The sequence below is a fragment of the Panthera tigris genome, chromosome D1 (genome assembly GCF_018350195.1).
Source record: "Panthera tigris isolate Pti1 chromosome D1, P.tigris_Pti1_mat1.1, whole genome shotgun sequence".
In the NCBI taxonomy this organism is placed as follows: Eukaryota; Metazoa; Chordata; class Mammalia; order Carnivora; family Felidae; genus Panthera; species Panthera tigris.
In genome coordinates, this window is record NC_056669.1 from 107,116,007 (window position 1) to 107,129,087 (window position 13,081).

Here is a 13,081-nt window from a genome sequence, read left to right on the forward strand (position 1 = left end):
CCCCGCCCTCCCCGCCCGGTTCCCCTGCTCCCTACAGGTGGGGAGCCCGAAGGCCAGAAGGCAGTGGGGAGAGGGGGCACTCCTCATCCCACCCGCGCCGCCCGCAATTCCCCAGATGAAACACGGACGTGTACTTTTTCTTTTTTTTTACAAAATGTATTCATCTTCCTTGAAACTGAAAAATAAATCTATGTACAAAACAGGAAGAGATCAGGCTCCCCTCACCCACTCGCAAACCCCTGCAGATTTCCTCCAGAGTCCCTTGAGGCGGCTGGACCTCGGGGAGGTTCCCAGAGGGTCGGAAAGAGGTCTGCTCTGATCTGCGGCCAGTTTGGTCAGGAAGGGGGCGGGGCTCAGGATTCACAGGCCGGAGACTGCGTTTCGTGTCCCAGACTCGCAGGATAGAGGGGAGGAAGCTAGAATTTCCAAACTCTGAAAGTTGAAGTTCTTTTGGGTGTGTGTGTGGGGGGGGGGGGGGGTTGGGTTCCCAAGGGATGGAATCCTGAAGCGCGGAAATGTACTACTAGAGGCTGAGCCGAGTCCCAGGTCTCCGGGTTGGAGGCGGGTCCTGTGCTTCTTGGGTGTAGGGCTGGGAGCAACCGGGAGCAACCCTGGTCTGGCCTAAGGTTAGAGCCTCGGTTCTGAGGTGGGGCCTGTTTCCAGTGCTTGGACCTTTAAGGATTAATGATGGAGCTCAAAGTGAGGTTCCCATTGGCCGTCTGGGATTCTGGGGGATGGGATCTCTATTCCAATGGCGGGCAGAGCCCTGGAGTAGTCTGTACTCCGAGAACTTGCAGCCTGGGTTCCGGGTGGGGGTGGGGCTCGGAGGACCGGCTTAGGCCACCTCGCCCCCCCCCCCCCCCCCCGCGGAGGCAGGGCTCAGGGGGCCGGGAGGGGGGGTGTCTGGTGTGGGGCCTCCCTCCGGGACTGAGCGCCCCCTTCCCCCCACCACAAGGAGGGTTGACAGGGAGTCTGGGGGGGCTCAGAGGCCTTTGCGCTGGCGCTTGAGGAAGGAAAGAGTGTAGTCGCTAGGTGTAGACACCTTCTGCTTCTTCATCTGCACTTGCGACTGCGCCGTGAGCTGCAGCTTGATGGCGCTCGAGTTGATCTTGGTGGCCACCAGCAGCTCCTTCATGCCCTTCATCTTCTCGCTCTGGAAAGTGAGCACCGGCCCCTCGGGTGGTGGCGACGCTGCGGGCGCAGGGGCTGGAGCCGCACTGCCTCCTTCTGGGCCGCGGGCAGTGCCCGGGACTGTCCCTGGGGGTTTCCGCGGGGGTCCCGACGTCGCACCCTGGCCGGAGCCCGGGCCCTTGTCCAGCGCCGGTTTCTTAGGCGGCGGCGGCTCCTCTGGCTTGGACTCACGCCGCGGGCCTCGCCGCCGTCCTTCCCGGGCTTCCTCGCCCCACAGCTCTTCCGCCTCGGCCGCCTCGGCCTCGCGGCTCACTATGCGCACCTTCTGCCGCACCTGGGCAGGGAGGAAACGCGGAGGGGAGGTTGCAGGCCAGTGGCCGGAACCCCAGGCCCAGCCTCAGCCATCGCGTCTCCGGGCCTCAGTCTCATCTGCACCCGAAGGGGACAAGCAAACCCTCTTCAGGACCTCAAAGGTTCTGACTCGGTGGCTGCCGTCCCCCCCCGACCTCTCCCAGCATCCCCGTGCAGCTCCCCCTCACCTGCCCCTCAAATCGGCCTAGGGACTGCACGAGGAAGGTGGCCCAGCCCACGTGCAGCACGGGCGTGGGGCTGCCCTCTTCCCATTTGCAGATGCCATCATAGAATCGCAGCAGGTGGGCGAAGCACTCTGGATCCTGGAGGGCGGAACTCTGGCTCTGGGCACCCTGGGCACGGGGAAAGGAGGGCACAGGTCAGACCCACTTCATCACCCCTTATCACAGGGCATGGTCGGGGACCCCTGCTTGGGCAAAGAGCCCTGGCTTCAAACGAGGAGAGCATAGGGGAAAAGAACTCTTAGAATCTCTTTCCTTTTATAAAACCAGTCCTTAGCCAGGGTGTGGGGGGAGAAACATCCCTTCCCTATATCCCACCCCCTCAATTGAATGAGGGGCACTGGCCATGAAAGAGATGGGCTTCCACCCCATTTACCTGAAGCCACAGGGGTAGAAACCCCTAAAATACCCCCAGTTCCCTCACACCCGGGCCCAGGACCTCAGCTACTGCAGAAGAGAATGTAGCTCCCCGTGCTGGGCCACCTCCCCCTCGCGGGCCCGTCCCATGCAGCAGTCCCCGGGTCCTGTGACGGGCAGCCCTGCTCAGGTGGCCAAGGGAACACAGGCCAGAGCTCTTAGCTCTTCACCTGGGTCTGCTCCCCCGGCCGCTCCTCGCCGGCCTCCAGCAGGCTAGCTGCCTCCTTCAGCAGGTTGGGGATGACATCATTAGCTACTTCGAAGAACTCCTTGTAGATCTCCTCGTCCTCGCGGCAGTAGTTGTAGCTGTAGAGCAGGAGGGCACGGTGGGGTCTTGGTCATGGCAGGGACCCCCGGGGACCTGGTGAGCGGTTGGGGTCTTTACCCGGAAATGGTGGTATCTGTGTCAGCCCAGAGCAAGAGGAAGAGGAAGGAGGGGGTCACGGGCTGGGGGGGGGGGGGGGGGGGTGCAGATTCTATTGCTGGATGTCAGTGGTTGGAAATCGGGAGGACAGGGGAGGCAGGGAAAGGTGTGAGGTGCTCATCAGAGGTCCCAGCCTCCCGGGTGATGGTGGCCTTGGCTGCCTGGGGACCGGTTGGAAAGCGGATAGGGCTTGGGACCCAGGCCTCACTCCTGAATGAGGCGGGTTGGAAATGAGGCAGAAGGGGACGAAAGGCCGGGCTGAGGCCCTGTCGGGGGATCCTCACTCCTGGATGACAGTGGCCGTGTCAGCCCAGGCCTGCAGGGCTTCGCGCACGTTGCGGTTGCGACAGTGGTAGCCAGCCAGGTACATGTAGGGGTAGATGTGCTCATCCCGGTAGTAGGTCTTGGCCGAGGCAATGCCCTGGGGACAGAGCAGAAGGATCTCAGAGAGGCAGCCCCAGTTGCCCTGGATGGCACAGATCCTTTTGGGTCACACCCGGAAGGAACAATAGGAAGATCCCAGAGAGTTCCACCTCCGATCTCCCTTCCACCACCTTCTATCCTCTCTACCAGATGCTCCTCCCTAGAGTCTGCAGGACTGCCTGCTGAGGCCTGGGTCACACTGTGGTGGGCAGGGACGCTCACAGAACTGGGCCTAGGAAAAGGGAGGGGCCCGCCCTCCAAGCTCCGGGCACATCCATTTTCCCAGGCTTCCCACACACTCCTACACACACACCAAAGCCTTCTAAGCCCGGCCCAACGTCCGTCCTGTGCCCCGCCCCCACAGAATTAACACCCCCTCCTCAGTGCTCCCACCACATGTGACCTCTGTTACGCTCTAGGACAACGAGAGGCAGCAGAAAAAGCAGGGCTTAAGGAAGAAACTCGGGCCCTATCACCCCCAGGCCGGGAACCCAGAACACCCCTCAGAGAGCCCGGACTGCACCGAATATGCACGTAATAAACACAAAATGGGGAACGGATGGGTGACCGCCCCCAGTACACACAAAGTTCCTCTCTCCTCACCCACCACCTCCCAGTCCCCAGGGAGAAGGGGACCCCAGCCGCTGCTGGGCTTCCCTTCTGTACCCTCCTGAGACGTCCCCACCTTGTGGTAGAGGGTGAGTGGGTCTGGTCGGCCAGGGGTGGGTTCCAGTTCCTCCAGATCTGCCAGGTTCCCCAGCGCCATGGGGTACCTGGGAAAGGGTCATGAGTCCAGGCTGCCTCCCAGCCCCCTGAGGCCCAGCCTGGCCACTTTCCCCTACTGACCTTTCCAGATGTCCCAGGTCGTAGAGCAGCCAGAGCAGCTTCTAAGGGCCGAAGAGGAGAGGTGTGAGCTTGGGGGGCGGGGTGAGGAGGGCCTCAGTCTACCAGGCAGATGTGACTTCCAGCAGGGACCTCCCGCCAGGTGGGAGGCAGCCCCTTCTTGGGGCCGAAGCCCCTTCTTGGGGCCGAAGCCCTTTCGTGTCTCCGTTCTACTCTCCCAAGAGCCCCGGGGAAGGCCAGGCCCGGAAGTGTCAACCCGTGTCACCAAAGGGGAAGCTGGAGCTGAGGAAGGGGAGGGCAGGTGCCCCCGCCCGAGGCCCCACGGGCCGCCCTCACCTGCTGCAGCTGCAGCAGTTCCAGGGAGTCGGTGTGCAGGTCAATGGAAGGGTTGATGGCACACACCATAAATGCCACCTCCATCTTGCGGTCGCAGCGCATGTACGATCCTTTCAGGTACAGCCAGCTCTTGGGAGAGGACAAGACCAGATGTCTCGTGATGGCTCACCGGTGCCTACTCCCGGGACCGACGGCCAGAAATGGGGCGCTCCCCTTCGTGGCATACACAGGTGGTGACAGGCAGAGGGGAGTACGGCCCGAGAGAGCGGAGCCTCTCGGGGGGGCTTGGGCGAGGAGAGCGTGAAGGGGAGGGGGTGGGGACAGTACCCGCTCGGCCACACCCGCGTTGACCGTCTGGCCCCTGCGATCCTCGTTGCCCTTGCCGTGCCAGGTGACCTCAGCTGTCTGTTCTCCGTTGGGCCCAAACACTACCCAGGCGTGGTCCTCAGACAGGGCGAGGTGGACATCCCGGAGACCCAGAGCCTGGCAGGCCCCCACCACGGCAAAGGCCACACCAGAACTGTCCAGTTTAGTGCCTGTGGAAGGGGAAGTAATGAAAGAGGGTCCTCTGAGCTCTGCCCCGGTGGGGGGGAGGGGGGGGGAAGGGGAGGTGGGGGGAAGGGGCCACGCAGTGATGCACGCTCCCCCACCTCCAAGCCTGTGCACAAATCTTAGATGCTTCTGCCCATCAATTCTCAATCCCTTTCCTCCTATGTGTTCGAAGCCTTCCCCTCGCCCCCCCTTACATCCCCCAGTAAGAGAGCTTCTTGGCTTTCACATAGCTCCACCCAGCCTTTGAGCTGGTTCCTTCTCCTTCTCTGCACCCGTTATGATAATTCAGGGGTTTCCTTGTTTTATTGTGCCTATTGGGTTAAAACAGGGACAGCAAAAACAAGACCCTCTGGCCGATGTTCTTTCTTCCCACCCCCACTGGTAGATATTCCTAATCTCTCTCTGTATTCTTCCTGCTTGGCTCAAAAGCAGCCACCGGTCCCTTCTCAACATGGCACTCCAGGACCCGACCGCCAGTCAACTGGGCCTGGAGCAAAGACGAGAGTTCTTTGCGAGCCCTGAGGGTTAAGCTTCTTGAGGTGAAGGCCCTCCCTCATCTGTTCGCTTTCACTTAAGCGTCTCAGATGGACCAAGATGTAGGCTCCTCACTCTCCAAATCTGCTGCTGCCCTTTGCGCCTCACACTGAGCTGAGGGACTCGTGCAGCTGCTCAATGGCAGGGGTGGGGGTGCTGAGGAGGCCGAGGGTGGATTCATGCCTGGAGAGCAAGCGGCTGGGGTCCAGTCCCAGCCCTGCCGTTCTGTGGCACGCCATTTCCCTTGTCTGGGCTTTAGTTTCCCTAGCTGCACACAGGGTAGTAATAACACCCGCCCCACCTCCCAAGGCTTACAGGTCTTAAAGGGCTCTGCAAACCATACAGGGCCGTGAAGAGGTGGGCTAAGGTTCCCAGGTGAGACGGGATTCTGGCCCTTTGCCACCTGTCGGGCTCCAACCTGTGATGAAGCTGAAGAGGGACTGGATGTGGGCCCGATCCTTGAAGTAGGAGCGGCTGAGGCTGTTCCAGATGACATCGGAGACCTTCTTCACCAGTTCTCGGCTGGAGACACCCCCCTCTCGCGGGTAGAGAGACAGGTCGACGGCGCCACGGATCTGGGCGGTGAAGCGGGCATACAGCGCGGCGATGATGGACAGGTCGGCCACGGGGAAGTAGGTAAGGCCGCCAGGAGGGTCGGGCGCGGGGCTGGGCTGGAAGGTGAGCTCGGGCACATTGGTGGGGATGACGCGGTTGACAGCTAGGAAATGCTCCACGAAGCCCAGTACCAAGGACAGGAGCACCAGGTCCGGTTCCTCTCGGCCCAGCTCGGCAGCGAACAGGCGCACCACGTCGTCGATGGAGCGCAGCGGGAACAGCGTCTTCTGGGCGGCCTTCAGCCCCATGGCGGCGGGCCTCGGCCTGCGGGAGAGAAGGAGGAGGGAGGGTCGGGCGGGCACGACCGGGGAGCCCCCTCCCAGGCTCGGCTAAGGTTCCACACCCCCACCTCGTACACTCTCTTACTTCCCCGCCCCCCTGACCCTCCGCTCATTTGTTTCCCCTCTTCCGTCGGAGACCCCCTCAGCTGAGGCTGGAAGGGCCTCCTCGTCCCCCACAACCCCAGGAGCCGCGGCCCCGATGGGTGTGCGCCCCTAAAACCCCGCTGAGCACCCTCCACGGCCGCCCCGCCCCCTCCCTACGACCGTACCCCCGGGCACCCAGAGTCCGTCCGGAGGGCGCCCCTAGCCCAAGCCCCCCAAATGCCAAGAAGAGTCCTGGCCTGGGTCCCCCGCGCCCACCTCCGCGCTTACATCCCACACAAGGCACCACGGCGCCCGCCGCCTGGAGCCTGCTGGGAAATGGAGTTCCGCCCCTTGGGCCGCACGGCCTGCCGGGAAGTGGAGTCCCGGGCCCTCTCCCGGCCCCGCCGCGTCTTGAAATGGTGGCCGGGCCGGGCAGTCCGCAGTGGTTTATGGGAGTGGTAGTCCCGCCGCTCCGGGCTCCCCGGAGGTAGGTGAAGAGTGGAGCCTGCGCCACCCCCCTGAGATCCTCAGGGATTGGTCACTCCATTTCACGCCCTCCAGGTAGGCCGTGGAACCGCGGTGCATTCTGGGAGATGTAGTCCGGGGCGTGACCAGGGATTCCGCAGGCGGTCGCTGCGCTGAGGTTGTCACGTGTCGTCAAGATGCGAGGAAAACCGGTACTTTGAAATACTGACACGGAGTCCTGTGTGTGGAGCCACTTTAGTTGAATTTTTATCAGTATGCATCAACACGAAAATGTGTGTCCTCGATGTCTAGCAATTCTTCCCTAGCTCTGCTCTTTACTTTTTATTTTTAAATGTTTATCTATCTTTGAGAGGGAGAGACGGACAGAGCACGAGTGGGGGGATAAGCAGAGACAGAGGGAGACACACAACATGAAGCAGGCTCCAGGCCCCTAACTGTCAGCACAGAGCCCGATGCGGGGCTCGAACCCACGAACTGTGAGATCATGACCTGAGCTGAAGTCGGATACTTAGCCGACTGAGCCATCCAGTTCTGCTCTTGAGAAACTGTAACACATCTGCCAAGAAGAACATCTAAAGCACCATTATCGTTATTTGTCATAGGGCAAAAGAAGAGTGAGGTTGCTGGATGCATCCCAAAATAGATCTTCAGAGCAGATCGTTGAGGGAAAATACTACAGAACAATAGGGATGATAAGATAATATTTGTATTAAGAACATTTTAAAACTAAAAAAAAAAAAAAGAAAGAACATTTTAAAACTTCAAAACAATACTAATTCCTCCAGAGTCATCCGTGAATCTTTCTTATTCATTCAGCAAACAGATTTTTGGTGCCTGTGGGCCAGGCACTCAGTCCTAGGCACCGGCTATGTAGCAGTGAGTAAAACAGATCAAATTCCTGCCCGACTTCACCTCTGTGGGTATTTCCCCCCCGAATCCATAAGCTTAGCCTAATCGTGAGAAAACATCTGGCAAATCCAGACTGAGGGACATTCTACAAAATACCTGACCAGTACTCTTCAAAAGTGTCAAAGTCATCGGGGCACCTGGGTGGCTCAGTCGGTTGAGCTTCCCACTTCGGCTCGGGTCATGATCTCACGGTCTGTGAGTTCGAGCCCCGCGTCGGGCTCTGTGCTGACAGCTTGGAGCCTGCTTGGGAGTCTCTCTTCCCTCCCTTGTTCTCTGCCCCTCCCCTACTCTCTCTCTCTCAAAATAAACACTTAAAAAAACACACACACACACACACAAAACGGGGCACCCGGGAACCCTACTGGTGAAATTTTAAATAAAGTCTATAGCTTCCTTCATGACTTTTATCAGTTAGGTTTGATCGATGCGTCTCGATTGTGGCAGAGGTTAACATTAGGCGGAGCTGGGCCAAGAGTGGCTGGGGATGACGTCACCACTGACTGAGTTCTGGGATACTTCGTCATATGGAGATTAGGAGACCAGGAGGAACCAGCAGAGGAGATTGGCCAGACAGGTAGGAAGCGAACCAGACCAGCAGCTGTGCAGAAGAGCGTGCACCGAGGCAGAGGTAGGGACTGACAGTGTTAGATGCCGTTCGTAGGTCAGCAAGCTGAGCCCGCCAAGACTGACTGGATTTGGCTCAGGGCAAACTCCTGAAGGCCACACGAAGAGCAGTTTGGGGAGCAAAAGCCTGAAGTTACTGGGCTTAAGAAAAACGAGAGGAAAGAAATTGGAGACGGTGCCAATCCTCAACTCTTTCAGGGAGCTTTGTGGCACAGACAGGAGAAAAACAAGATGGCAGCCGGGGGGGGGTGGGGAGGGAAGGGGGTAAAAGGAGGGTGTTGTGTCATCGTTGTCGTTGTTATACGTAACCAGTATTTTTTTTTTTTTTAAATAACTTATTGTCAAGTTAGCTAACATCCAGGGTGGGCAGTGTAGTCTTGGCTTCGGGAGTGGATTCCCATGATTCATCACTTACGTACAACACCCAGCGCTCATCCCCACAAGTGTCCTCCTCAGTGCCCATCACCATTTTCCCTACCCTCCCACCCCCATCAACCCTCAGTGTGTTCTCTCTTTCTGTTAAAATATTTTTTTAAAGTTTATTTGTTTTGAGAGAGACAGAGACAGCATGGGGGGGGGAGGGGCAGAGAGAGAGGGAGAGAGAGAGAATCCTAAGCAGGCCCCACGCTGTCAGCACAGAGCCTGACGCGGGGCTCAAACCCCCAAGACCGTGAGATCATGACCTGAGCCGAAACCAAGAGTCGGATGCTTAACTGACTGAGCCACCCAGGTGTCCCTGTTCTCTGTCTTTAAGAGCCTTTTATGGTTTGCCTCCCTCCCTGTTTGTAACTTATTTTTCCTTCCCTTCCCCTATGGTCTTCTGTTAAGTTTCTCAAATTCCACATATGAGTGAAAACATATGTTATCTGTTTTTTTCTGACCGGCTTTCTTCACTCAGCATGATACCCTCCAGTTCCATCACGTTGTCGCAAATGGAAAGATTTCATCATTTTTCATCACCGAGTAGTATTCCATTTTATATATATGCCACATCTTTACCCATTCACCAGTTGATGGACATTTGGGCTCTTTCCAGAAGTCGGCTATTGTTGAAAGCGCTGCTATAAACATTGGGGTACGTGTGCCCCTACGAATCACCACTCCTGTATCCTCTGGATAAATTCCTAGGAGTGCAATTGCCGAGTCATAGGGTAGTTCTATTTTTAATTTTTTGAGGGACCTCCACACTGTTTTCCAGAGCGGCCGCACCAGTTTGCATTCCCACCAACAGTGCAAGAGGGTTCCCGTTTCTCCGCATCCTCGCCAGCGTCTGCTGTTTCCTAAGTGGTTCATTTTAGCCACTCTGACCCGCGTGATGTGGTATCTCAATGTGGTTTTGATTTGTCTTTCCCTGATGATGAGTGACGTTGAGCATCTTTTCATGTGTCAGTTGGCCATCCGGATGTCTTCTTTGGAAAAGTGTCCATTCATGTCTTCTGCCCCTTTCTTCACTGGATTATATCGTTTTCGGGGGTGGAGTTTGGTAAGTTCTTTACAGATTTTTTGCAACGAACGCTTTATCCCATATATCGTTTGCAAACATCCTCTCCCATTCGTCGGTTGTCTTTCAGTTTTGTCGATTGTTTCCCTTGCTGTGCAGAAGCTTTTTATCTTGACGAGGTCCCAATAGGTCCTTTTGTGGTGTTGTTCTTTAAGAGGAGGGAATTGCAGGACGTGTTCTGATGGTCCTGAGGCAGGAGTGAGACAGGGAGCCAGGTGTGAGCGTGAGGGCACAGAGGGCAAGAGCTTCCTGCCAAGGGCATGAAGGGTCCCGAGGCGCTCACTTGATTTCCACCGATGGAAGCAAGGAGGCTGGCGGAGGGTGGTCCCTCTTGATGTCTGCCAGTACATATGTACAGATCTATATGGCACCCATCGCCATAACCTAACCTTATGGGGAGAAGGGAGAGAGTCAAAAGGGAACTCACCTCTAATTTACAAAAACAAAAAAACAAAAAAACCAAAAAAAAACAAGTATTGTAATTAAAATTGATTTAAAATAGCATCAGCTATGTAATATTCTTTTTTAAAATATTCTCTATTTTTGAGAGAGAGAGAGCGTGAATTGGTGGGGGAGGGCAGAGACCGAGGGGGACAGAGGCTCCAAAGCGGGCTCTGCACTGACAGCAGTGAGCCCGACGTGGGGCTCGAACTCACGAACCATAGTCGGACACTCAACTGACCGAGCCTCCCAGGTGCCCCATCTAGGTAATATTCTTGACAAAAAAGTTAAATATGAATTTCAGGGGGAACCATCAGACAGATGGAAATCACAGGCCGTCGTACAAAATAACTGGCCTGGACCCTTAAGAGAATGTTAATATCAGGGAGGCAACAAAAACAAGGCGGCCAGTTGCTCCTCCTCCTTAAAGGAAATTGAGCCTGGACGACCAAATGCAACATGTGATCCAGAATTAAATCCTCGATTTTTTGAAAAGTCCATAAAGAACATTTATGCCACGGTTGTACCATGAACCGAGCGGCTTAAACAACAGAAATGTCTTGTCTGTCCTTCTGGAGTTTGCACGGCTGAGGTCAAGGTATGGGCAGGGCTGCTTCCCTCTGAGGCTGTGAGGGGAATCCGGTCCAGACCTCTCCCCGGCTGCTGGGGGTTTGCTGGCAACCTTTGGGGGTCCTCGGCTTGTGGAAACATCACCCTGATCTCTGCCTGCATCATCACGTGGTCCTCTCCCCGTGTGTGTGTGTCTGTGTCCAAGCTTCCCCTTTTTTAATTAGAAAAGTTTGTATTTTAAATAAACTCTGTGTTCAACGTTGGGCTCAAATTCACGACCCCAAGATCAAGAGTTGTATACTCTAGGGGCACCTGGGTGGCTTAGTTAAGTGTCCGACTTTGGCTCAGGTCATGATCTCACAGTCCGTGAGTTCGAGCCCCATGTCAGGCTCTGTGCTGACAGCTCGGAGCCTGGAGCCTGCTTCGGATTCTGTCTCCCTCTCTCTCTCTCTGTTCCTCCCCTCTCTCACACTGTCATTCTCTCTCTGTCTCTGTCTCTCTCTCAAAAGTAAAGATTAAAAAAAAAAAAAAAGAATTGCATACTTTACTGCCTGAGCCAGCTAGGCAGCCCCAGCTTCCCCCCTTTTATTATTCAAAAAATATGTTTTTTTAACGTTTTTTCATTTTTTGAGAGAAAGAGAGAGAGTGCGAGTGGGGGAGGAGCAGAGAGAGAGAGAGGGAGACACAGAATCCAAAGCAGACTCTAGGCTCTGAGCTGTCAGCACAGAGCCTGATGCGGGGCTCGAACTCACGAGCTGCAAGATCATGACTTGGGCCGAAGTCAGACGCCCAACCGACCGAGCCACTCAGGCGCCCCTAAGCTCCCCTCTTTTTAAAGGATACCAGTAATGTCGGATCAGTGCCCACCTTGATGAACTATTTTAACTCATTACATCTTCAATGACTGTATTTCATAGGAAGGTCATGTATGGAGGTATTTGGGGTTAGGACTTCAACATATGAATCTGGGGGGATCACAGTATATCCCATAACAGATTGTCATTAGATGGTATTGTATCAATATGAAAACTCTTGAGACGGTAACAGTGGCTTCTGGTGGTTCCTTATTTTTAAGAGATGTCCCTGAAGTATTTAGGTTCAAGACGTCTGCAACTCACTTTCAAATGGTAGCAGAATACGTTATGTACGTGTATATATGTAGATATTGTTAGATATGGAGGTAAAGCAGAGGCAGCAAAATGCTAACAATTGGTGAGTATAGGCGAAGAGTACAAGGGGCTCATATTCTTTTTGTTTTGTAATGTTTTTATTTATTTTTGAGACAGAGAGAGACAGAGCACAAGCAGGGGAGGGGCAGAGAAAGGGGGAGACACAGAATCCGAAGCAGGCTCCAGGCTCCGAGCTGTCAGCACAGAGCCCGACGTGGGGCTTGAACTCACAGACTGTGAGATCATGACCTGAGCCGAAGTCGGACACTCAACTGCCTGAGCCACCCAGGTGCCCCAAGGGGCTCATATTCTTTTGATCTTCTTGTAGGTTTGAAATTTGTCAACATAAAACATGGGGAGAAAATTAATTTTTATTATTTATTTTTTGTTCATGATTATTTTAATTTTATTTTAGAGAGAGGGAGAGAGAGAGCGTGAGCAGGGGAAAGGGACAGAGGGAGAGATACAGAGAATCTCAAGCAGGCTCCAATGCTCGGTGCAGAGCCCGACGCGGGGCTCCATCCCACGACCCTGGGATCATGACCTGAGCCAAAATTGAGACGCTCAACTGACTGAGCCCATTTTTTTTTTTTAAGATTTTCTTGGGGCACCTGGGTGGCTCAGTCGGTTAAGTGGCCGACTTCGGCTCAGGTCATGATCTCACACTCCGTGAGTTCGAGCCCCGCGTCGGGCTCTGTGCTGACTGCTCAGAGCCTGGAGCCTGTTTCAGATTCTGTGTCTCCCTGTCTCTCTCTGTCTCAAAAGTAAATAAATGTTAAAAAAAAAATTAAAAAAAAAAAAAAGATTTTCTTTTTAAGTAACCTCTATGCCCACGTGGGTCTCAAACTCCCAACCCCGAGATCAAGAGTCACATGCTCTACCTCCTGAGCCAGTCAGGCACCCTGGGAGAAAGCTAATTTTTCAAAAATGTGACAATCTTTTGGCTAAATCATTGCTGAGTGTCTGGGAGGCCGTCATTTCCCCAATTTGGAGAAGATGGCTGGGAGCCTTAGTTTGCAAGGGCCCTCAGCGTCCCTGCCCTGGGCCCTCTCTTTGGGGTTCTGCATCGCAACAGGCAGAAGCAAACATTTCCTGAGGGGGCTGAAGGCATTTTACACTCATTGCGCCAGAATCTTGCCAGGACCTCC

General features: G+C 55.3%; 1 protein-coding gene across 2 annotated transcripts; it reads right to left on the reverse strand.

Annotated features, from left to right (window-relative positions):
• Nucleotides 1–124: 124 nt before the first annotated feature.
• MEN1 (menin 1) lies at nt 125–6,711 on the reverse strand. 2 transcript variants are annotated; one of them, XM_042958966.1, is made up of 10 exons: nt 6,522–6,711; nt 5,672–6,132; nt 4,495–4,703; nt 4,168–4,296; nt 3,835–3,875; nt 3,674–3,761; nt 2,850–2,986; nt 2,312–2,447; nt 1,671–1,835; nt 125–1,465 (listed from the first exon to the last, which is right to left on the reverse strand). In XM_042958966.1, coding segments are annotated over exons 1-10 (1,851 nt in total). In that variant the 5' UTR covers nt 6,524–6,711; the 3' UTR covers nt 125–982. The 2 variants fall into 2 exon arrangements, with proteins under 2 accessions (XP_042814900.1, XP_042814901.1); XM_042958967.1 differs by having other exon boundaries at nt 6,510–6,711.
• Between the last annotated feature and the right edge of the window lie 6,370 nt (nt 6,712–13,081).

Bases quoted from the DNA above. Each gene is read 5' to 3' on its own strand.
- MEN1 (XM_042958966.1), bottom strand. The intron at 3,762-3,834 runs GTCAGTAGGGGA...ACCCTTTCCCAG, and splicing joins GACCTGGGACATCTGGAAAG to GTACCCCATGGCGCTGGGGA. The intron at 2,987-3,673 runs GTGGGGACGTCT...CTCTGTCCCCAG, and splicing joins CACTCACCCTCTACCACAAG to GGCATTGCCTCGGCCAAGAC.